General features: G+C 36.3%; 1 protein-coding gene across 1 annotated transcript in view; it reads left to right on the forward strand.

Annotated features, from left to right (window-relative positions):
* Positions 1 to 7,903: 7,903 nt before the first annotated feature.
* The window catches only part of CACNA1C (calcium voltage-gated channel subunit alpha1 C), a 799,944-nt gene continuing 781,357 nt past the window's right edge, over positions 7,904 to 26,490 (forward strand). Inside the window, 1 exon segment of the mRNA XM_074269400.1 lies at positions 7,904 to 8,682. Coding sequence (XP_074125501.1) covers positions 8,634 to 8,682 — 49 coding nt within the window. The 5' untranslated portion in view covers positions 7,904 to 8,633.

Genomic DNA, 26,490 nt, shown 5'->3' on the forward strand with positions numbered 1-26,490 from the left:
TGAAAAGTGTACATGGGAGGCAAGGAAGAAAGGTCTCAGGGGCATGATTAAGAAATCCAAAGAAGTACAGCTGAAGGAAGCAGGGTGAAGAATAAAGAAGGAAGAAGATAAAGAATAAAGAAGGTGCAGAGACAAGGTGGAGTAGTATTGTTACTACTATGTTAAAGTTGGTGTGTACTAAAACAAACAAACCAATATATACATGCTAGATTAAATGTTTTGTGGTCTTTTTCACATTTGTTGATGACTTCAAGTTTTTAATAACTGTTAATTTTTTAAAAATAGACTACATATAATTAATACTTCAAGAAAAAAATTGGAAGATATTGGATTTATGTAGGAATGAGCAATATCATAATTAAATTGATAACATATATATTTTAATATTATCTAAATCTTTTGTTTTTCCATCACTTCTTTTCAAATATATTCTTACCTCCCATCCCCAGGAAGGTAAACAATAACAAAAAAAAGAAGAGAAAAAGCAGTTTAGCAAAATTAACCAACATATTACCCACATCTGATAGTATATGGAGTGTTCTGAATCCATAAATAGTCTCTTACTTCTTTAGAGAAGGGTCAGAGATGCTTTTATAGGGCCAAATTTGATCATAATAATTGCACAGTATTGTCTTAATTAGTTGTTCTTACTATTTATATTGCTATCATCATTACATATATTGTTTTCCGGGTTCTACTTACTTTTCTTTGCTATAGTTCATGTTTTCCCCATGCTTCTCTGAATTTTTTACATTCATAATTTCTTATATAGTATAGTAACAAATATTCCATTACATTTATGGATCATAATTTGTTTAGCATTCGCCCATGAATGGTTATCAATTTTGTTTTCAATTCTTTGATATTTTAAAAAGTGCTTTCAAAAACTTTTTGATGTATATGGGACTTTTCATTTTATTTTTTTTTTTTTACTTCCTGATAACATATGCCTGGCCTTGGGATCTACGTGGGTCAAAGGACATAGAAATTTCAGCCACTTTCTTTGTATAATTCTAAACTGATTTCCAGAATGAGCATTTTTACATGTCTCTCTATTTCTATATTTTGTTGTTTGTGAGCTGAAACCTCAATGCTGTTTTGATTTACATTTCACTTTATTCCCTTCCTATATCTAAAAACATTATCCCTCTTATTCCTTGCATGCCATACTCCATCTACCACCTCCACTCTTTTTAACTAACTGTTCCCCATAATTGAAGTGTTCTCCCTCATCACTTCTATCTTTTTAACTTCAAGACTTAGCTAAAATCTTACCTTCTGCATGACATCTTTTCCTTTTTACCAGTGCCTTCTTTTTGAGATTACCTCTTGTATATATCTCATATGTACAGAGATTATTATTTTTTTTGGATATCACTTCTGATACATTGTGAGGTCCTTGAAGGCAGTAACTACATATTTGATATTCTTTGTACCTTCTGTTAGAAGAGTTCCTGGCACATAATAAGTACTGAATAAATAACTAATGATTGACTCATTCTTATCTTCCTATTTTCCATTATTAATAATAGTTTTGAAAATTATTCTTTGACTCACTCATTTGTGATGTCATTAAATTTTCATCAGTTATCATCTTCTGCTTGTATTCCTTATGTTAATTACATTTTTATTGAGTTAACAGTCCCCAAACATTTTTTTGTAATTTATATATATGCTATGTGAGAATAGGATAGGGGTGGTGGAAGGGAAGATCTTACCTGATAAAGAAATGGGAGCTACTGCTAAGACTATAGGAATCACTATCTCTTCATTGTTCAACTATGAACTTCTTTGCTCTTTGGGTCTCACTGCCCTTTTTGTCCATTTATGCAATCTACCACTATGCTTTTATTTCCCCACAAAAGACATTGATTTAACTATAAGGGTTCTAGGGGATTTATTTGGTCGTTCTTATACATCAGATGAGCTCTTCTTTTTAAATTTTTCTTGAATCTTTTAAATTTTCCTAAAATTTTAGCCTCTTTGGGAGATTGAAAAGCCTTTGGTTCTTTTAAACCTATGGCCTTCTTTAGGTTTTTTTATTCCATAAATTAACATTCTTCTTGTTCTTGTTCTTGTTCTTTTCTTCTTCTTCTTCTTCTTCTTCTTCTTCTTCTTCTTCTTCTTCTTCTTCTTCTTCTTCTTCTTCTTCTTCTTCTTCTTCTTCTTCTTTTCTTCTTCTTCTTCTTCTTTTCTTCTTCTTCTTCTTCTTCTTCTTCTTTTCTTCTTCTTCTTCTTCTTTTTCTTCTTCTTCTTCTTCTTCTTCTTCTTCTTCTTCTTCTTCTTCTTTCTTTCTTTCTTTCTTTCTTTCTTTCTTTCTTTCTTTCTTTCTTTCTTTCTTTCTTTCTTTCTTTCTTTCTTTTTTTTTTTTTTAAAGCAATTACCATGAGATGACTGATTTCATTACTTGGTCTTTGCTTTGTTATTTGCCTTTTTATGTTTCTGCTATTTTGGGATTTTGATATATTAATAATTTATTCATCTTTTTTTCTTTCAGAAATTTATTCAATTCCTTTTTTTTGTTGAACATTCATTTTTTCTCATTTATGACTGGGCTCAGGTTTTCAGCACATGTCATTTTCTGTCACAGGTGAATTAATGTCTTTTGTGGGAAATAAAAGCATAGTGGTTGATTGCATAAATGGACAAAGAAGGTAGTGAGAACCAAAGAGCAAAGAAGTTCTTAGTTGTACAATGAAGAGATAATGATTCCTATTGTCTCAGCAGTAGCTCCTATTCTTTATCAAGTAAAATATTTTTGGTTTTGGGAATATATATTATATATATATATACATACAAATATATATATTAACTGAAACAGTTCTATACTATCAAATTGCTTTTCCTTTATTTTTGAACACTTTTATTCCAGATACTTGCACAATGTGCTATTTGTAAATGAAATTATTAAATTTTGAAGGACTGTTTTTTCTAGTGGTAATATGTGGACCCTTTGGTGCTTTATTGTTTGTATTCATAACTTCTGGGCAATTTTCTTGCTTTATATCTTTCACTATGAAATTCGAGTTGGTTGTTTTTTTGCTTTTATTTTGTCATGCTCTTTTTTGAGATTTAAGTTATCTTTAAACATCCTATCTTGAAACTGACACTACCTTACAGAAAAGAAATCTCTGGTTACTGATGGAAATGTCATACCAACACCATTGGTCCATATATAGTTAAACCTTCAACTAATAAAAGAAATGATTAAAATCAACAACAATTTTGAAGAAGGATATTGATGAGATAGGTAAAACCTGACTTGTTACAGTCTGACTTGTTTAAATAATTAATGTTTCTAAAATGGGAAAAAGATACTAGAATAGATATAGATATTAAATTTCTATAAGAAATGATAATAATATATGTCAATATCTGTTTTTGTTATCCATTACCATAACAAGGCAATCAAAAGGAACTGAAAGTCACATCAGAAATATGCCAAATAAAGAGACATGGGAGTCAAGGGTAATATCAGTGTAGGATATAAATTCATTTGCAAAATATTATGGAGGAGAACAGCAAAAAAAAAAAAAGTTGGAGGTTGGATTTCACTGTCAAACCATTTTAAGACCATTTAAAGATAGGACTAGAAAGATAAAAAGATAAAAAAACAGGAAAGATATGTTTATACTCTTATTACAAACTCCTTCCTTATCAATGACAGTACAACAAATACACTATTTGTATTCTAATTTCATAGTTTCTCATGTGTTGAATGAAGAAGTTAAAATGGTAGTAAAGTTGGGAAGAAAAACTATGCCATACTAAGCATATTCAAGGAAGGGTGATGCTGGAAATAGTATAATTTTGAAAAACCTGAAAGATGATAAACTTTTGAGGAAAACCCACAAATTGTATTATTATAGAAAATATTATTAAGAGAATGTTAATAACTACTGATCTATATACTTCCTCAAAGCTATAAAATCTTTATGAAGTACACAGGTATTGATAACATTAATGAGGTTCCTAAAGTAAAGCAGAGCAGAGTTCCTCTTATCTCACAAGGGGTTTTCCATGCACATATTAAAATTATATAAGATTTTTTTGATATATGTAATAATAGAGACAATATTCAATAACTCTTTACTACTAATAACAAGCAAGGTTTAAAACAAAACTCACATGCTCTACAAAAATGTCTGTCACACCAACAAGGAGAATATGCTCTTCAAAGATATCATAGAGCACAAAATCCAAATGGAAGGAGGGATGGTTTTCTAAACATGATGATATTCTCCAGATGTTTCAATTTGTTAATGATATGTTGTTTGCATCAAGTCTGGGATGCACCTCTTAGATGACTTTCATAACAACTAAAAATAATTCAGCCTAAAAATCCACACATGGCATGGAGTGGTGGTGGGAATACACCAATTTAGGAATGCCTATTACCTAAAGTGTGGTAGTTGAATGGACCACAGAGCTGGTCCATTAATACATATATCTAGGACAAACACTGACGAATTGTTGAGTCTCAATGGATTTGTTTTAGAATGATAAAAGAAGAAATGAGTGGGCTGGATTGTATTTGGGAAATTGTGAAGTTTGGCCAAAGAAATAGCTGTGAACAGTCCAATGGGAATGGTGTTTTAAAATATTTCCAAAGTGAATTTTTGTGGTTATGAAAATAAATGGTTTCCGGGGTGAATCATACAATAAAAGGGAAAGAAAAACCTAAACAGTGGAGAAAAATCAGAATGAACTCTATTACAATATTTATTTTAACTTAGAAAGAAAGGATACTTAACTGCAATTCAAAGTCATAAGTTGGGATGTGGGCATCTTTTGCATGACCAAAAATCTGTATTTATAAAGTAACTATTTTTCCTAAAGAGGAAAAGAGGACACATTTCAGAGCTGAAAAAAAAAAAAGAAAAAAAAATGTCAGCTTAAGGATCAAGAAAGCAAATTACTTGGGAAATTTATAAAATCACATTCCCTTTTTATGTGCAATATTTCATTGCCATGACTTCAATCTATTCTCTCTATTCATATGATTTTTAAAAACTTTAGTCTTCTCTGAGTTCCAGATTCACATTTTTAACTGGTTATAAGACATCTTTTGGATATCTCACCTCAAACTCAACCTGTTCCAAACCAAGCTCTAGAAATGCCAAAACGCCTTTTTTTTTTTTTTTTTTTTTTTTAAAGAATTCAGATGAAAACTGAGGATAAGATTACCCTACTTTATGGCTTATCTGTAGCACATTTTAAGATTACAACTGACATTTATGTAGTTTTTTTTTAAGTTTGCAAAGCACTTTACATATTTTATCTCATTTAAATCTCAGAAAAATCTTAAGAGGAAATTTCTATAAGTGTTATCATTCCCACTTTATGAGTGAGTCTCCTGGAGGTTGAGACTAGCTAGAAAGTATCAGAGATAAGATTTGAACTCAAATCTTCTGGGACTCTACCCACAATGCCATATTGCCTCTGATGCCTGCTAAGAACATCCAAATCAGTCTTAAATAAATAGTAATTTGGTATGCAATATACAAAACGAGCTGATAAATGATGTCAAACCAGATACATAGGTAATGCATATCAAATCAACAAGCATTTATTAAGTGCTTACTATGTACCAGCCCCTGTACTTAGTGCTATGAATATATATATATATGCATATTATATACATGCATATATATATACACACAGATACATGTATAGCTATATAAGTGTGTTTGTCTGTGTAAATATTAAATACACACATGTATTATACACACACACATATATATATAATTACATATATTATATGTCTATGTATAATTTTTTAGGAATTATAACTGCTTTCCACGAGTGCAAATAATTGAGAGCTTAGAGTAGAAATAATAGCTGATTTGTTTTTGTTTTTGTTTCAGAACTATGCTTTCATTTGTGTGGTTTTACCACTAGGAGATTATATGTTAAATTCATGACCATACAGCTAGAATGAAACCCCCCCAAAGAACTAGAACCTAGATTGTCCATACTCTGCTTTGATCTATTTCACCATGTTGCCTCTATGCTGATATTGATCTAGTGGAGGACATATTTCAAAGCTGAAAATAGAACTGAATAATAAAACTGAAGGAGCCTAAAGGCAAATATATACTTGCTACATTTGCAACATTTAATTAGAAAAGTGCAGATATAGCCCCCAGGCTGTGAGTTTATAAAGTGCTTTTTATATACATTATCAAAGTTGATCCTCTCAACAACTCTGTGAGGTAGGCACTTTAAGTATTATTGTCCCATTTTTTATATAAGGAAATGGAGACTCTGGAAGTTTATTTGCTCGTAGTAACAGGCTTTTAATTAGCATTTGAAGCTAGATTTTTTTTTTTTTTTTGACAAATCCAACATTGTCATTCGTCCCCTCTAAAATTAATTTGTATTTCATTTCTGTATGTTTTGCGGGCATTAGGATATGTACCTGCACAAGCTTATGTTTGTCTGCCTTGCCTGCAGAGGCTGTTTGGCTTTGGACTTTGAATCACCGGAACTTAGCACAGTACCTGGCCCCTAAGTATTTAATGTTGTTGAGAGTATTGCCACTGAAGAGGCGAGGGACTTCTACCTGGTCACAGCTAGAGAATGCTAAGAAACGGTTTGAACCCAGGTTTTCTTCATTCTAAGTCCGGCACATTTATTCACAGCGGGCTGCCTCTGTAATAAAACTTTTCATATTCTGCAACAATATTTGCGTTTTAAGCCCTTAAATCGAAGGAGAGAATTTCAGGTTCTCAGTCAGGTGGAGGGAGGTCTTTTCAGGTGACCGGGTCTATCACCATGGAATCACGCTACATGGGTAGCTAGGTCATTACCATGTGCCAAGAGGATTCTCACAGACTCGTTAGACCCCGGGAAAAACTAGTAAAGCTCTCTGCAGAGGGAGCCCTCGTCCCCGTGGGTCTGTATCACCTGCACGCTGGGCGTTCTAAACTTGCGATTTGAGCATCTGGCGAGGATGCGAAGTGTTCCTCTTCTCGGAGGAGCTTTTGAGTAGCAGGATGAGTGACAGGAATAATTAGGGATCCCCCAGGAGAATGTGTGCATCTACCCACCAAGGACATGGACAACTTGGTCCATTAATCTCTTCAGACATCGGGGCACCACTGCCTTGCCAGAAGACTCCGCCGGGTGGTGTCTCGCCCCGCACCTAGGTCCATCTTCTCTCTCTCTCCATTCTCGTGTCTCTGTCCACACGGGCTTTGATTGCAATTGATCAAAAATAATCACAATTCACTTCGCCATTTGGTGAATGCCATTATCTGAGAGATCCCAGCAATTCATCCAATTGTATTTCCCTTCTTGAGATTCTGATCACAGAGGTATTTCCGGAGTGGTTGGAGCTGCAGGCAATAAGCCCGCAATAATGACAATAAAGAGGGCGGTGTGTGTGAGTACGTGTGCTGCCGGGGACGGAGGGGGGTGTGTCTGTGGAAATGATGGTGGTGATGGTGTGTAAAGTGGCGGGGCAAACTGCCGAGATTGCAGCTGGTTAACAAACACGGAGGGAGGGTTATCTCGCTCCCCAGTTCTCTTTCCCTTCCTCGCCGCCCCGACGTCCCCCTCCGATCTCGCACTCCCCCCCTCCCCCACTTCTCAGGTCTTTCTTTCTCGCTATGTCCATTAGTTGCCCCTCGAAGTCCCTCAGCTCCATCACCCACCACCTCTGTCCCTGGACAGCCGGCCTCGGCTCTCTTTCCTTGACGTCATGTCTGTAGAAAGAGCTTTTCAGCAGGCGCAGAGGAGGGAGGAGAGCGTGTGCTTAACTTTGGGCTCAAGTCAGCCGCCGGCTCGGTTGCTGCGCGCCCGGCTCTCTGCGCGCTGCCGCCGCCGCCACCGCCGCCGCCGCCACCGCAGCCGCAGCTGCCACATCTGGAAGCGTTCAGCGCGTCTGCCTGCCTCCACAGCGCCCGGCGAGCGGAGGGGAGGGAGAGGCGAGGAGCTGGGAGGGAGTGAGGCGCTCTCTCCCGGTGTCTCCCTCTCTCTGCCTCTGCAGAAACAGCTCCTTGCCAGTAGACCACTCTCAGCATGCCTCGGAGCGGCGGCGGAGGCGGCAGCATCAGCACCCGCTGCTGATAGTCCCTTCTTGCCCTCCTCGATATCAGGAGTTGGTGGATCTTTTTAAGAGGAAAAAGAGGAAGGGGGTTGGGAGAAGACGGGGGAAAAAAGAGGAGGAGAGAGATATTTTAACCCTTCATTGGCCTTGGAGTATCCTCCCCCCACCTCATTTTTTGGGGGGAGGGGGCACAGTTTCTTCCCCTTCCCTCCCTCTCCCTCTCCCTCCCCCCTCCCCTTTTCCACCTCTTCTTGATCTCTCTTCCTCTCTATTTTTTCCAATGGTGTAGCGGCCAGAGGTGCTGTGCTAAATTCTTGGATGGGGCCCGGATGTACCGAGGATGCATTACAATTTCACTAAAGGAGGCAGTAGTGGAGAGAATCAGTTTTTGGCATTTGTTGCAATAATGGGAATCAGGTAATCATCGGAAGGGGGGAATACTGCAGCTCCACGGCTTCCTTGGATTTTGCACGAAAGACGACCTCGATCTCCGAAGTGGGATTAAATCAGAGCTGTTCTGTGGAGGTTTTCTCCCCCAATCCATCCCATTTTTGGTTTCTTTTTTCTCCCGTTTTGGTAAATGGTCAATGAAAACAAGAGGATGTACATTCCGGAAGAAAATCACCAAGGTAAGGCTGGACCCTGCCTTTCCTCCCTCGCCGGGGGCTTAAAGCTCGATATTCCTTCTCCACCCCTTTTCTCCTCTCTCCTCCTACACCCCCTCCCCTCGCCTCTCGATCCCTCGGATCCTCCCCTCTCCCCGCTGCCCCCCATTTGCCCTCTTCCCTCCCTCAGGAGTTTCCCCGGAGGCTGGCTTTGAGAGGAGCCGTGGGGTGCAGGTCGGGAGACGAAGCTGGACTCTGCGCCCTTCCTCCCTTGTCTCCTCAGTCAACCTTCCCTTCGGTTTCTGTGTCCATAGCAGCGCTGATCAGGGGCAGTTGGGTGACGGATAGGAAAATTTCCGAGTCTCCCCCTCCCTTTTCAGTCTTCCCGAGAGCATGTGCTTCATATGAAATGCCAGGCGGCGGGAGGCGGGAGGAGCAGGGTGGGGAAGTGAGGGCTAGTTAACCCAAGTCTCTCTCCTCTCTCCTTTCTCCCTGTCTAAACGGAACTGTTAGGAAATCTGGCAGTGGGGGAGGGGGTGCAAGGAGGCCGCACAGTCCCCCCGTTTCGGGATCTGGGAGAGGATGCTTTGATTACCGAGTCTCGCTAGGGCTGAGGTCCCTGGCCTCGAGGTACTGCCGGTGGGGCAGATAACCCAGAGACACTCTCAGCCCGGATTTCCCCCGCCCCGGGGCTCCCGCCGGCTTGCTGAGGCGTCTGGGTCGAGTACTAGTACCCTTCCTGCTGTTTTCTAGCGCTGGCGCGCTCTGAGTTGGTGGGTAGAATGCAGATGTGTGTACTGTACACCCAGTCTCTCTCTCTCTCTCTCTCTCTCTCTCTCTCTCTCTCTCTCTCTCTCTCTCTCTCTCTCTCTCTCTCTCTCTCTCTCTCTCTCTTTCTCTCTCTCTCCCTCCTTCCTTCCTTCCCCCTCTTCTTTTTCTTAGGCTCAGACACCCCTATACACTAATCCGCACATATAGCTACTCACATTTATGTACAGAATTCACCAATACGTGTACATCTATTATCCTAGTTGTTACACTGTAATTGCTACATGAATGCTATATCCAGCCTTATATGTTTAGTTGGCATGCCTTCCTGTCCCCACCCATATATATGCTACACTCCTTTAATATGTTAGCATTGCATTCAAGGGTTAGATGGTAATGTGAGTTTTGTTTTGTTAAAAAAAGATTTTTTTTAGGGAGTATGGTTTCCTCATGGGGAAGCATAGTGTGCCCAGTGTTTTCTGAGCTTACCCATCCTGCTGACATCAAGTCTCACCAGCTCCCCCTGTGATTTTGAAAAGCAATCAAATTAACTCTCCACTTGGAAACTTTCTCTTTCCCATCCCCCACTCCCAAGTCAACAAGTTATTATTTTTCAACATTACTCAGTGGAATCCTTGGGATGGATTGTAAATGGGCATGATTCTTTTTATTTTTTTTTAACCTGATGTTGCCTTACAAATGTTGTCTTCTCTATCTTCCCCCTCTGTGTGCCTCTATGTATTTAGTTTATCGATTTTTCTGTGCTTTCCTTTATCTGTCCCCCTTACTTTTCCTCTCCATACAACTATTTCTTTTGGTTTTTGGTCAATCTGGGAGCATGCAGATGTGATTCTTTTCTGTAGAATGGGGTGATTGTAAGGTCTGTTTTTGTTTTTAGCCCTCTCTCCCAACACTCCTCTTTTTGGGATGGTACTTTTATGCTTCCTGGGTCTTTTCCCCTCTTTCCTTTCATCCTTAGATCCCCCCACCCCCAAAATCAAGATCTAATTCTTTCTATTTACTGTCAGAGTAAACTTACTACAGCAGGCAAATAACTTTTTATAGGATATGAGACTCTGGATGGGCTCCTGAATTTAAAGGTATAACAATATTTCTCTGGATGGGAGTGGGGTCAGTATTCCCAAACACTTCCAACATTTGTCCTAGATTCCTTCCTTTGAAATGGCAGGGGTATTAGAAAGGGAAAGAGAGAAGGGAAAATAAAGAATTATCATTTTGAAGGATCAATAAGGTCCCTATCTAATTCACACAATTTCCAAGTAATAGAAGGCTTGACCCATTTCTCTACAATGTAGCCCACTACACTGAACCTGAAGATGGGACTAGACCCTATTATCATTATACTAGAAATAATAGTTATGATATTATAGTAATAATTATTCACAGTTATTTCATTAATAAAGAAAAATCCTAAGACTTTAAGATACTCTCCTAATCTATGATAAGCTAATAATATCTATTTCTTTATCCTTGACTGTCCCTTCGTTATCTCTCTCAAAGAGGATGTAGATTGGAGCTTTGGCACTAAAGCCATTTATGAGAGAGAGAGAAGAGAGAGAGAAAGAGAGAGACAGAGAGACAGAGAGAGAGAGAGAGAGAGAGAGAGAGAGAGAGAGAGAGAGAGAGAGAGAGAGAGAGAGAGAGAGAGAGAGAACTCGCTCCGTCTTTCCAACAATATGCCAACACTATGGCAACCTGAATTCCAGTTTTCTCCCTGAAGCTGCAGTGATTATATAATTCACAGGAACAATTTTTATTCATTCTTGGGTGTAGATTCTCAGGTGAAAGAGCTTTATTTGTCTTGTCCCTTTTCCCAGGGCACAAAGAATGTACTTTTTCCCTTACCTTCCTTAGTATGTTGGTTTTACCTAGATTTTGCATGTATTTCTTTTTTCTAAGAGTAGAGGTGAGGTAAGGTGAGAAGGTCTGTCAGTGAGATTAAAGGGTACTTTAGAAGCAGGGACATATTTACAAGGAAGGGGGTGCTGTGACTTAAGGATCAGAACTTAACCAATGGAAGATTTTGGGGTGAGTCAGAGAACAATTCGAGAGAGAAACAGACTTAAATGAGTTCCCTCAAACCAATAATAGTATTAGTCAAAGACTGGGGAAACAAAAATATTTGATAAGAGGGGAAAGAATATAGGTTCTGATATTCTTGAGTTTAGATATAGGGAATGTGAGTGAGGGGAAAAAAAGTATGGGTTCTGATTTTTCTTGAGTTTAGATATAGGGAATTGTGAGTGACCTGGTTCTTTCTCCCCAGGTGTTGTGCGGAGGATGTGGGTAAGGATGATTGTATTGAGTTGGGATGTAAAATATATTAAAGTGTCTATATAGGAATGAAGTAGTTGGTTCTTAGGACTAGACTATACATTTAGGATGTCATATATAGGCCTCTTTCAATTTCTGATGTCTTCTATGTCCTAATCCCAAGGTAACTTCTTTTCTTCCATAATGGGTTTCCTACTTCAAACTTCAACTTGCAAATGAGTTTCTTAATAGTCAATCATTTAATGAATAAAACTCCAGAATATCCTTTTTCCACCAGAGGAGGGAAACATTTTTTCCAAGTGTAGAAGATACACTATTACTCTTTTACCTATTCATTGATGCAATATATTACTAATCATAGAAAAATGCACAATATGCAAATGGATTCATGATTTCATCAATATTACAGTTCCCTACAATGATACAGATCTTAATTGGCCCATGACTGCCTGTCCATGCCATTTTTGTTCATGTCCTTCTGTAAATTTATCTTAAGTGGGTCCATTCAATGTCCCAGAAGACTTCCTTTAGTAAACACTCTTGTTAGCCATCTGTTTCCTCTCAGTCTCATCACAAGACCAACCTATATTCTTCTAGCATGTATTTCTTTGATGATACCTTTTACTCCTGGTCTTCAAAATTTTCCATTGTTTATATGATAAAGCCTGCTCAAATTCACCTTTCATTCTCTGTGAATGATATTCATTTGGAATCATTCAGAGACTTTTATTCCAAGCCTTATTGTCATATAGCAACATAAACAAAATGTTACCATTAAAAAGATGGGCCTTAGTTTTTAGAAAAATTGTGGGGTCATTAAAGAATCTTTAGAATTTTTCAAATGTAATCCAACCCACTCTCCTTTTCATCTCCAAATCCAACTTCTCCATCTATAGATATCCATTTATCTGGTTGGACATAGATATATCCATCCAAGTGTATATGATAGTTGAGAAACAGGCATTATTCATCCACTTGATTTTTTTGTGTGGATAGTCATTGAAAACTTTCTTGAGTAGTTACAGATATGTTTCAGGTTTTGATGCAATCAGCACAATAACATTCACAAACAGGAATATCTGGAGAATCTTATCATTCACAGTGAAAACCTTTATAACTTGTACTCTATTCTGGGTTTCTTCTATCATAATGGTGAACATGTTTAACAAATGTAGATCATCCAATTTTTATATATCTTCTGATGTTTTGATCAGAGAATTATTGAAAAGATTATTTCTGTGGCTATCTCTTTCAAGGAATCTTAAATGATTTTGACATACTGATGGGAGATATTCTGAACAGAGATTTTAAGATGGTATTTTGCTTTATTAAATCAAATGATTTTTCATTATTGACCAAAAAATTACATTGGGATCTTATGTATATTTTTACCTGCCAGTCAACTCTGAAAATATAAAGATGTTGTCTGTTGTTGAATTTCATTTGTGAAAGCCTGAATATTCTCTACTATTGAGGATGTTCTTGGTTTGTTTATATATAGCTTGCACCAAGATTTTATATAGTAGGAAAAAAAGAAATATAGATTAGTAGTGTTTTATTTTTCTTGGTCATTTTTGGTAGGAAAGTATCAATAAAGTCCAATAATTTTTGCATGTAACTGGTATCTTCCTTTCCTTCAAATATCTTGCATTATTGACCTTTGTGTTTTTCATTGTTGTGGAATGGATATGCACTGGTTCAATCTGGCTGCTTTTTCTCTGTATTTATTTTCTTTAGTGCTATTTCCACCTCCCCCAAAAGAACTTTTGAAAGTATGCTATTAAGATTACTAAGTATGGTAATTCTTTTGTCCTTGATAAAAACAATTTATTATGATAATCTTTACAGATCTTTTCCATTTTCCACATGTTTGTTGTCCTTTTTCCATTTTTTTGTCTCTAAATGTCCTTAGGATGACCGCTTAATTTGAACTCTTGTTAAGTTTGTTTAAAAATAAATTTTATTCTCCGCTCTTTCTCAGTGTTCATGATTGTTCATGGTCTTTTAGGAGATTTTCCAAGTGAGTTTATATTCTAAACTTCTATCACTTTTTGAGAGTAAGTCAATTGTTTGCTGACCAAGGCATTGTATGGGGCTCTTTTGATCTGTGGCAATGGAATGATAATAGTTAAATTTATAAATAAAATTATTATAATCAATGTTGATGTTAATACTAATGTCTAGTTCTCATTTTCATTGCTGATTTCTTGCTTACATAGTTCAAGATTTAATTATTCCAATTGCATGTGATAATTTTTTCTTACTGTTATCTTTTCTTCTTGGCTTTATTAATTTACTATAATTTAAGAATAATTTCCACATCAAAAACCAGTCTTCTTATTTTAATAGTTTGTTTCAATTTGAATGTGTGTGTGCGTGTATGTGTGTCTGTGTGTGTGTATGTATTATTGGTGTTATCCAGAGCCTGCATCTACCAATTTTCTTAAAGTTCCCATTATATAAAGGAATGAGATTTTTGTGTAATTCACATTTATTTGGCCTCTCTCATTTCTTTTTTTTTAAACCATGCTTCCCCACATACTTCTCATTATTTCTACCTATTCCCACCTATATTGAAGTTACTGAAATTCTGGATGCATGCTGATTTAATTTGGTGGGTGGTATTGAGTTCTTTGTCAAAAATTTTTTTTTCATCCTTAGCAATTGATGTTAATTCATAAGCTGTAATTATTTTCATGGTGGTCTTTTTGTGAATACTTATTATCAGTGCTGCAATACAAGTGGAATAGAGCTTGTGAAATAATGCTCTTGTTGCCTTCCTAGCTCTTAGTCTTTCTAGGACAGTCATTCCATTGAGTTTTCTGCCAGCATTTTCTGTAGCAGAATACAGTAGCCTATAAGGCCTATAGGGCTTCACTTCCTGTAGTTGCTTCACTTGAGCTTCCCCCCATCTCTGTTTTTTATATTTCTAGCCACATATTGTTGCGTGATGCCCTGGGAGAATTCCGCCATGAGACACAAGCATCAGAGATAATGATATGTTATCTGAACTAATTTCTCAATGATTAACAAACTACTACCCATCTCAGTGTTTCTGAATCACTTTTCATCCTCTCCTGACCATCTCCTTCTTGTTACCTCCTCTACTTAATCCCCCATTCTCAAACTACTCAGCCCTTTTACTGGGCTGCATAGGTAACAAATTTGTTTTCATCTGGAACTTTTTCTTTTCTCACTTCCTTTATCTTTTTGCATGCACTGAAACCTGGTTCTTTTCTGATGACACAGCTTCTCTGGTCACCTTTTCTAGCATCTGGTTACACTTTCGCTCAACCAACTCACTGGGCAAGGTAAATGAGTTGGAATATTAGTACCTTATTGTCCCTTCCAATCTTATCTTCTGCCACCATCACTCAATAACCTTGTGCCTTTTGAGGTTCACCCAGTTTATATTTAACACCTAATCAAGATTCTGATAGCTGTTTTCTATTGGCCTTGAGGACAGTTTCATCAATGAATGTGTTCCCTAGCTTATGTCTTTCTTTTTTCTCCTAAAATTTTTTCTCTTAGGAAACAATATACATACTGAGACTTTTTCAGACACTCTAACTTCCAGTTCTCAATTTACTTGTTTCCATAAACTATTTTTTCTCTCCCCCCTACCCCCACCTTTAGGTACATAGAGAGATGTCCCTATCCTTGATTTTGCCATCACTCCAAATGCTCTACCCTGAAATCTACTTCTTTGATTACAATCCATTCTCATTCCATCTCTCCCTCTGCTTTACAATCCCTAACCTCTAATTTTTCCACCCTTTAGTTCTTTTCAAATCATCACCTCTGCTATAGCCTCTTCCCTTTCCCATCTTGATCCTTTGGTGAATCAGTTCAATTCTATAATGCCATATTGAATTCCTTCTTACCAGTATTATTTATGTGCTTTTGAAAAAGTTAGAAAAAAATCATGAAATCATGCTTATTGGGTCCACTACAAATTTATGTTATATAATTCCACAAAGCAAATCATTTACCCCTTCCTGATTGATTCAGTCTTATTCACCATAGTAGTAAACATTTTCATCCCTCATTGCTTCTTCTGTTGCCTACCCTCTCAGCTGAGATTCTTGCCTTATATTTTGCTGAAAAAAAAATGAAGTTGCCAAGAATTTCCTCTTATCCCCTTCTAACCTCAGCTCACATAATTCAGGTGACTTCTGTCTCCAGGGCTTTGCTCAAGCCAGCTTTAACCGGTGCTCAAGAGCTGATTGTTAAAATTTCAAAGTGAGCATTTATACCTGAAAAATTGATAAATTTGACAAATTAGAACTTGATTTATTATTTTCTTGATTGTCTAGACTTAATAAAATGATGGAAAATGTTAACAATCTAAATTAAATTTAAAAGTGTGTTGTGCCTATATTCCCTCCCCTCCACAAAGAGCAGGTTGTTAAACATTTATCATCATGCTCTTCCCTTCTCCTTTTCAAAGTTAATCATTCTATTGGTGCATACCCTCTTCTCCAGTAGATTGCTCTTTCTATAATCCTTATCCTCTCTCTAGTCTTCAATCTCTCCCTGCCAATTATTCACTGCTTCCCCTTGCCTATAAATATATTCATGTCTCCTCTATCCTCAAAAACCCTTTCTTGATCCATTTATGCTAGCTATTATCCTTTATCTTTCCTCTTTTGTTGCTAAACTTCTTGAGAAGACTATAATCTTCATTTCCTTTCCTCTCACTCTCTCCTTCACTCTTTGTTGTTTTCTGACCTCATAATTCAACTGACACTGCTCTCTTTAAAGTTACTTACAATCTCCTAATTGCTAATTCTACTATTCTTTTTTCAGCTCTCGTTCTTAACCTCTCTGCAATTTTGAACACTATTGCTGATCTTTTTTTTACTTGATGTTCTCTTTTCTCTAAGTTTTTAATCACACTGCCTCCCTCCTACCTGTCTGCCCTCCTTTCTTCTCTCTTTTACTGCCTCTTCGTTGAGGTTCTGCTCAATAACTGTGGGTATCTCCCAAAATATGGCTTGTTTCTTCTCTCCTCCCTCTTTACTATTTCATTTGGGGCTCTCATAGGTTCTCATAGATTTAATTATCGTCTCTATGCCAGTGATTCTTAGATCTACTTATCCATATTCCAGAACTACTTAACTTCTCTTAACAGCTCAACTCTCTCATTCCCAAGTGTTTATTGTACATTTTAAACTGGATGACTTTGAGATATTTTAAACTCAACATGTCCAAAACATATCTCATCATCTTTCCCCCCAAGTCTTTGTCTTGTTCCAGTTCTCCTATTTACTAGTGAAAGCACCACCATTTCCCCAAGATACCTAGCTTGCTAACTTGGTATCACTCTTACCCTGCTCCCTGCCCAGTCTATTGCCAAAGCCTCATCTTTCATATGTATCACCTGCTTCCCTTTGACACTATCGCCATTCTGATGCCCTCATTCAAGAGCTATTGCAATAGCCTTCTAGTTGCCTGCCCTACTGCAGCTGTATGCTCCAATCAGCTGATCTTTCTAAAGTGCAAGTCTAACTACATCGCACCCACTCTACCATTCAGTAAGGTTTAATACTTCCCTATTACCTCTGAGATTAGATATAAAATCCTCTGTTTACCTTTTAAAACTCTCCATAACCTGGTCCCTTCTGGCTATTTCAATCTTTTTAGACTTCACTTCTCTTTTCATTCTCTATGATACAGTGACACTGGCCTTCTTGTTTCTGTCACTGAACATCTCCCAACTTCATCCATTTATCACTAGTTATCTCCCATGTCTGGAACTCTATCTCCCTTCTCATCATGGTCTCCAGGATTTCCTGGCTTTCTTCAAGTCTTAAGGAAAATCTGACTATCTACAAGAAGCCTTTCTGATTAGCCTTAATGTTATTGCTTTTACCTCTGTTCATTGTCTCTATTTTATCCAATATATATTGTGTTTGTACATAGGGTTAAATTCATGTGATGGCATGATTAAACATTAAGGCAGCACATTGTAGAAAAATTAGCATCATATAGTAATGATAATAATGCAAAATACATTTTTACAAATGACCAGAAAACTATGGTGGTCACATTTTTACTTTTTACAGGTTAAAGAATTTCATTATCCTTTCATGCTTTGGAAATTGTATGGACAGCAGGGAAAAGAAATCACTGAGTAGTATAATATTGCACAACTGTCCAAGTGCTGTAATTCAAGGAGCCACAAAGTCTTTCATTTTAAGGACAAAAAGATGTTTCCCTAATTTGATTGGGGAAAAACCTAAGACATTAGGGAAAAACCTAAGACAACTGGTAATCTTCACAGGGAAAAAGATATCAGTGAGTATCATAATACTATACAATAGCCCAGAATATAAGTAAAATTATTTATAATATAGAATAATAAACAATCACATCAAGATAACATAGATAATAAAGATATAAGTATATATGGCATATATGTCACATAATAAATAGAGACTATCTGCTTATATAATAATATATTTAAATATGCTAATGTATATACAGAACTACAGAGAAAATACAATCAAAAGCTTTTAAATGAATCACCCTAATGCTCAATATACTTCTAAGACTCAGAGCAATAGAAAGAGAAGTGCTTCTTATGATGTCCTCTCCAAATTAAAAAAAATATATATATATTTCTTGTTCATGATATTAAATTTAGGATTGTGCTCTGCAGAGTTAGCTTTTTCCAAAGTAAGATAGTGTATTAGTAATCCCTGGGCCATTTCTCAGAGCCTCACAGATGCCATTAGCTTTCTTATCTTCCTGTGTAGTTTTTTTAAATAAGAGTCACCAATGCACTGAATCCTGGAGACTCATAATGGATTGGAGGATGATTTTCAATAGTTTTAAGGAGACCTGGAGCTACTTTGACTTCTGCTTTTTCTAGTACATGGTAATCAAGGGCTCAGGTGTGCAACTTTTAAAAAAGAAGGCATCCCAGGGAAGTTTAGAGGCTTTCCCTCCAGAAGTGCTTGTCTACAATGTTTCATGCTAAGCAGCAACACTCTCTGCACAAGTAACCAAAAGGATGATTCAGTTAAATTCAATAAACCTTTGTTAAGAGCCCAGTACATTTTAGGCACTGGGAATATGAAGACAGAATGAAAAATAGTTCCTCTCATCAAATACTTATATATTCTGCTGCAGGGAAGTAGGTTTTCAGGTTTGGGGTTTGATTTTTAGTTGGGTCTGTTATTTCATCATTAATGGAATTTCTGGTGTTTTCATTGGTGTGGGGAACTTCTTTTGAGAGTGTTGAGAGTCTTTTTACCAATACAGATTTGCCAGTCACCTCATAAACAGGTATGAGTTCCTATTTTGAGAGATACAGTGACTTGTCAGTAATTTTATAGCTAGGGTGTGTCAGAAGCAGGACCACAAGAACCAGCTTAAGAACCTAATATGCCAGATGCCTCTAGAAAGGCTGGAGATAGGAAGTAGAAGTGGGATGTTGTCCACAGAAAAATGTATGCTCTGCCTACAAACTAGTCTACATGAAAGCCAGAGGCCCTACATTAGTCCAAGTTTCCTAGACAGTGACTTAAATAAAAAAAGCTACTATCAATGTTTAATGGACACCTTATATTTTCAATGCCATAACATAGATAGTTTCTAGGGGAGACTTAGGAGGGCTCTTTTTGTATTTAGTTGAACTTGAGTCCTATTTAAATTTCTTTCTAGTTGAATTTAGTGGTAATAAGAAGGCCAAATTTCTTTCAAGTCTATTAGGTCTATATATAAGTGTGTGTGTGTGTGTGTGTGTGTGTGTGTGTGTGTGTGTGTGTGTGTGTGTGTGTATATATATATATATATATATATATATATATATATATATATATATATATATATATGTCTATTAGGACCCTGGTGTCAAGAGGATCTGAGTTCAAATGTGACCCAAACACGACCCTTAGTAGCTACAGAACCCTGAGCAAAATCTGCTTTCCCACAGCAGAGTGATAAGCTCTTTGATGAAAGGGACTATTTTTCATCCTGCCTTCATATTCCCAGTAAAATGTACTGGGTACTTAACAAAGGTTTATTGAATTTAATGGAATAATCCTTTTGGTTACTTGTGCACTTGTTACTTGTGCAGAAAGGTTCACTAACCTTTTAAGTCTTGCTTAAATGAATTAAAAATGTATCACTCTATATAATATAACAACATATTTATAATAAATACTAAAAAATAAAATAAATAAATAGAGTTGTTTATGGGGTGCAATGACCTGAAAGCTGCAGTCTAAGTACTCTAAATTTGTGGAGCCACAAAGTTTTTTATCTCAAGGACAAAAGGACATTCCCTTAATTTGATTAGGGAGAAACCTAAGACTATCACTAGTAGTCTTCACTGCTAAATTCTATTTGTGAGTTTAGTTCAAATCATCTGATTTATAATGGCAGAAACCACCCTCCACCCTCTAGATTAGAAGGAAACCAAGTTTTGCTCTTAATTTTAAGCTATATTTCCCAAACTCTGATATATTTTTATTGTCTTTCCCTTTCGAGGCTTTCTTAATGATTGAGGCCACATGGAAGAAATCTTCACTACTCATTAAAAAAAAGATTCTTCCTTTTACAGTAACTATTTCTGTTCATATGGCAGCTGCTTTGTCCAGATCAGCCAGTGGGAGCCAGGAAGTTCATTGCCTGGACTCGTAAGGCTAATATTCAGAAGACATTTTGTTTTTTCATCTTCTAATAAAGAAGCTGATTGACTGCTTGGAAACACCTGGAGACTTAATCACAATGTAATCACCACAATAACCACATTTATTTTCTTTGCTTATAGATCTTGTACCCCCTCCCCACCCTGACTCTCCAAGATTGCAGCAAGGCAATGTTACACCTTGAGAGGAGTGGAGGAGGGGGAGAAGGGAACAACTGATCAAAGAAGAATTGTACATTATTTTGCAAAATGCCAGGCACTAAAAATTTAATTAAAGCATTTGGAATAGTAGATAGAAGGCTGGTTTTCTCAAACAGCAGATCAAATTTCAAGTCTTGCTTCTCATACATGCAGGCTGCATGGCCCTAGGCACATCTCTTAATTTCTTGGCATACCAGACAACTTTTCACGACTGTAAATTATGAATAAATGGTGACTTGAATTGGTGAAATGAGTTTTTATATCAATTTTCTACACAAGTCTGCTTGTTCTCACTTTCTGTCTTTTCACACACATATAAATACATTTACACTATACATACAATATATATATATATATATATATATATATATATACTACATACAATACGTATTATATGATATTGAAGTATTTCTGAGAACTTCCAATAATGACCTTCCCTCTACCAAGACACACCGTTGTCTAGGGGGCAATGAGAGGTCAAGTGTCTTGTTTAAGACACTTCGATGTCTTAAACATATCATGGGGTGTCACATGGGGTCACATAGCCAATATGTGTAAGGGATAAAAATTGAACACAAGAGTTTCTGGCATAGGAGCTAGCTCTCTATCCATGATGGCACACTGCCTCTCAGTTTAATCCTGAACTATATAAAGTGCCAAATAATTAAGCAATGAAAAAAAAACTCCTTAAGCCATCATCACCATTATCAAACAGCATTCCTGAAATACCGGTCCAGATTTGGCTGTGTTAGTTCATTCAATAGCACTTCTGTCCTTTGTTCTATGGTACTTATGTACCTAGAATATTTTCCAGATGCTGCCTCCATTGATGTAAATCTCACCCATTTCATTCTTTAGAAGGTGATTTCTTGAATTGTTGGCTGAAGAATATGGCTACTCTACCAAAGTTAAACCTCTCAGAACTTAATTAGGCTGGTTCTTCAGATGGGAGACACATGATATGTTGTCAGGCTTAACCCTCAGTTCTTTTCTTGCTCAGTAGGACTGATCAAAACTTGTGTTCTACTGGCATATACTTTGAAAATCCACACCATGAGGAGAAGATTCACTCATATTTTAGCAAATATTCACTTATATGGAATAAGTTTTATTAGCACTGTTTGAAAGTACAGAAAACAGGTTAGGAATCAATATTCAGGAACATGTACTTTGAGTATTGTAGAAAAATGGAGACCTGAAATAATTTATTGTAAAAATTTTATTGGGGTATTAGGAACAAGGATTTTTGAGGCTAAAAATCAGCTACAATGAATGAATGATTTTTCTATGATTTTGCTTCCCTTTGCCAATGAAAGCACAAACCTAGATTTAATTTCAGCACCTTCATGAGGTGCTTCATAATTTCTTCTACAAAAAGAAGGATGGGAACTAATGTGCCATTTATTCTCCACTCCGTGAAAGGAGCACATGTAGTTTGTCTGGATTCTTTGAATGGGAAGGGATATTTTCAAGAGGCTCAATGTCAAATGATACATCATTTAAGGTGGTAGTGTTAAATTCAAATAGAAAAGGGAATCCCTGTGGTAGTATATTGATGTAGATGTTCACAAATTAGCATATCTATATTATATTTTTATTTACTTTGTTAATTAGTTCTCAATTACATTTTAATCTAGTTTGGTAGCACTTGGGAGTCTCTTGGTCAAATTTGAGATTGACTTGAGATTTAGGGCATGACTGAAGCTAAAAGTTGAGTAAGGCTGGTTGCTTCCCTTGGCAACTTTATGGATGCTTTTCGTGCGTTTGTTTAGGATGACTTTCTCTTCAATGACATGTTGGTTTATGCTTTATGTCAAATGACAGATCTCCAGCAACTTTAGAGGTTCAATAGAGTATCTTCATGGGACCCAGTAAAGGCCTCTTGGTATCATAGATAAATTTGTATCTTTTTTTTATTGACGTTATTCTTCATTTTCTAGTTGGGACCCCTTATCTCTTGCCACATCTTTTTATCCTTGTCAGAGTTATGATGCTATGAGTTATAGCTTTGAGAAGAGCTATGGTTTAGTGAACTTCTCCATCCCAGCTATGTATTCCATTGTGTGTTGGAATTGAGATTTGAATAGCAAAAATCCTTTCCTCCTAAAAATTATTGTGAATTTATAGGTATCCGAAGTCTGGTTGGAGCCCAGGAACAGAACTATAATTAAATTGTAGAGATATAGTGGTTACATACTTTTTTGAGGTAATGGGAGGGAGGAAGAGATTAAAAAATAATGACCTAGAGAAGGAAGCTAGGGAATGAGAAGGAGAATGAGATTTCCAGATAGGAGATTGGAAACCCATGATTTTTGTCATTAACAGGCAATATTGTGAAGAAACTGAGAGTTTGAATTTGATTAGAGTACTTTATGCCCAGAACATGAGTTTTGGGAATAATGTGTTTTGGGAATATCCTTGGGCTGATTTTAAACTGAATATCATCTGAGTTGGAGCTGAACTGATTGTAAAGAGAAAGTTTTAAAATAAAGAAATAAGGATGGCTCTGGGGCCATCCCAAATAGGAAACTATACAGCTTTTATGTTATGTATATGTTTATGTATAGTGGATTCTATAAATCCACTCCCTCCATTTTGATAATCTTTCTGTAGCTGCTTTATTGTAATGGATCCTATGGTTTCTAGAAAATGTCCAACTTCCAAATTGGTTACATCTTACAGTTCTGAAGACTAGTATTACTTTCCGTATATTCTACCCATTCATATTTGATTTTAAGATGCCAGTAAATCTTTTAACATAGTCAGTTCTCTCCTTCTTCCCAATATCTTTATTCCATGATTGTATTTTATCTAGAAGAGACTAAGGTAATTTGTAAATGTCAACCCTGTCCATGGGCTAAATGTGATGTCAGGATTCTATTTCAAAGCTTTCAATTTCCACCTTTCTTTGAAATAAATAAAGAATTTTACATGTGTCCAGTTTCAATGACATTTTGATGTCATGGAGAATAATTCCATGAGATAAAGGAGCTGTTTAATTTTGGGGGAGGTGTGTTATTGAAAAAAATCATTCTTCTCATGTTGTTTAATAGAGTTCAGATAGAAACAGTCTCAAGGATAAGTTTGCTATTATTTTTTTCCACACCTAAAGTTCTATGGATTATATTATAGGTAGATAAAATAACTGTTTTTTATAATTGAATAAAATATTTGTATACAAGTTCATTTTCTCTAGTCTCACTGAATGCATCTTTGGTCCAATTCTAATAGTAGATAGGATGATGGGTAAAATATATTTTTTTAAAATTTTGAGTTCTTTTTATTTTGAAAGCTTTTTCGTTCAATGCAGCTTAGATATTATGAGTATTTGTTATGTTGACATCTATAAAAATATTGCGTTTAATGTTTTATGGATCAATGCTGTAACTAAGGGGTTGTGGGCAGCAAATTTGATCTATGGAGAGGGTTCTGGGAAGATGGCAAAATAGACTGATAAACTTCAAGCTCTCCAGATTTCCTCCACAAATAGAACAAATTTGTGCCTCAAGAAAAACATAGACTGGTGAAAAATCAAAAAAATTTGGGGCAGAACAGGGGTCCTCCTGCAACAATCCAACAAGATCTGAAGAAAGACCCTAGGCTTGGATTAACCCATGTGAAGTGCAAACACTAGCTCCAATGAAACACTAAGTGGGGACCCCTTGGGTTAGTAAGGTGTGGCTGGAGCCTCAGCAGGAACCACAGACTTTCATTTCCTGCACTGTTTATGAAATCTGGGTTTTGAGTCCAAGAATACTGAAAGAATCTCAACTGATTAGGAACGCTAGGCCCAGCTATGCTGCAGGGACTTGGTTGTGTGTGAGGAGCCCACACCAGGTGAATGCAAAAGCAGCAAGCAGGACAGCATGCTGCTGGCTGTGAGCACTTGTGAGAGGGTGAAGCTCTTGGTTTGGGATTCCTGGTCAGAGTGAAGAGCTAAAGGGAAGTTTGAGGCACCATCCCCCCACAATTAGAAAAAAATGAACCTATAAAGAAGAAAGAACCATACTATTGAAATACGTTACAGGAACAGGGAAGACCAGAGTTCCTTCACAGGAAGACACTGAAATATAAAAAAGCTTCTATCCCAAAGAGTAATGGGAAATGGCTACCTGCACAGAGAGAATTTATAGAAGAACTCAAAAAAGAATTTAAAAATCAAGAGAGAGACATTGAGGACAAACTAAAAAAAACTAAAATGAAAACCATCCAAGAAAAACAAGATTATGAAAAAAAAAAGTTAACCAACTAGAAAAAGAGGTACAGAATATCAAAGATTAAAATAATTCTTTGAAAATTAGAATTGGGCAAGAGGAAGCTAGTGAAACTATGAGACACCAAGGAATAACAAAACAGGTTATAAAGAATGAGAAAATAGAACAGAATGTAAAATACCTTATAAGAAAAATGACAGATCTGGAGAATAGATCAAGAAGAGAAAATATAAGAATAATTGGACTGCCAGAAAGTTGTGACCAAAAAGAGAACTTTGATACAATAATGCGGGAAATAATCTAAGAAAATTGTCCTGGAGTGATAGAACATGAGGGAAAGTGGAAATAGAAAAAAAAAATCCATCAATCACCACCTCAACGAGATCCTTTGTGAAAAACACATAGGAATATGATTGCCAAATTTTGAAACCCCCGTATCAAAGAGAAAAATTTTGCAAGAAACAAGAAAAAAATTGAAATACACTAGAGATACAATTAGAATTGTACAAAACTTATCAGCAGCTACAATAGAAGACTGCAGATCCTGGAATCCTATCTACCAATAATCAAAAGAACTAAGACTGCATATAAAATATATATCCAGCAAAATTATCTATAATTCTAATGGGGAAAAATGGACATTCAATGAACTTTCAGATTTTCAGGACTTTCTATTAACCAAACCCAAACTTCCAGCAGTTAATTTAAACATAACAGCCAATATCAAAGATCAGTTTTAAGGAACTCAACAGGACAAACTGTTTAAACATGGACAAATTGTTTATATATTTTTTAAACATGGGAAATGTATACTATATGTTTAAAATTCACATCAACAGTAAGATAGCTAAAAAAAAGATTGGCAGAGTTAAAGCGAAAATAATTATGTTATAAACAAATGAAGTGGAGAGGAAGAATAGACAGAGACATTAGAGTAGGGAATAGGGCTTGTAGTTATGAAAACTTATTCACAGATGGAATGGGCTAAATAGGCAACACTACAAATATACCATGCAGGGTATATAGCACCTTACAAAATCTATAAAGATATATGGAGGGAGAGATGGATTGATAGGGAAGTAAAGGGTGAGGAAGAAGACAAGGGAAAGATCCATAAATGGGAGGAGACAAGTAATGAACCAGAATTTAATTAAAGAGGAAGCTGGGATAAGAAAGACATGAGTGTGTGTGTATATATATGTATGTATATATCTACATATGTATACATATCTTTTCTTAACTGTAGCTTATTCGGGGTGGTGGTGGGGTATCAAAGAGGGAAAAAAAGAGTAAAGTAAATAAGATACACAGCAGATAACCAAAGAACAATTTATAAGGAAGTAAAGAAAAAATGGACATTTATGCATATAATTTCTCTACTAATATATAAATTTTCTAGATCTTGTAATTTGGTATTATATGTTTTGAAATCTCCCTGATGTTCTGCTGGGCACATGACAAGGTTCTCTTTAGTTTTTGTTGTTGTTGTTTTGTATCCCTTTTCTGTTTTTCTTATTCTATTTTTTCAAATAAAATAAATTTAAAAATTTGACCAGTAATAATTCTCTAGCATTGAAACTGAATTCTTTAAAATTCTGAGGCCAATATTTTTGGATTGGGGATTTGCCATCTGGCTATCCAGGAAAGATAGTGACCTTCTGGTGTGTAATTCTAGCCACCAGGTCATGTCTTGCT

Source organism: Sminthopsis crassicaudata, chromosome 5, assembly GCF_048593235.1.
Source record: "Sminthopsis crassicaudata isolate SCR6 chromosome 5, ASM4859323v1, whole genome shotgun sequence".
In the NCBI taxonomy this organism is placed as follows: Eukaryota; Metazoa; Chordata; class Mammalia; order Dasyuromorphia; family Dasyuridae; genus Sminthopsis; species Sminthopsis crassicaudata.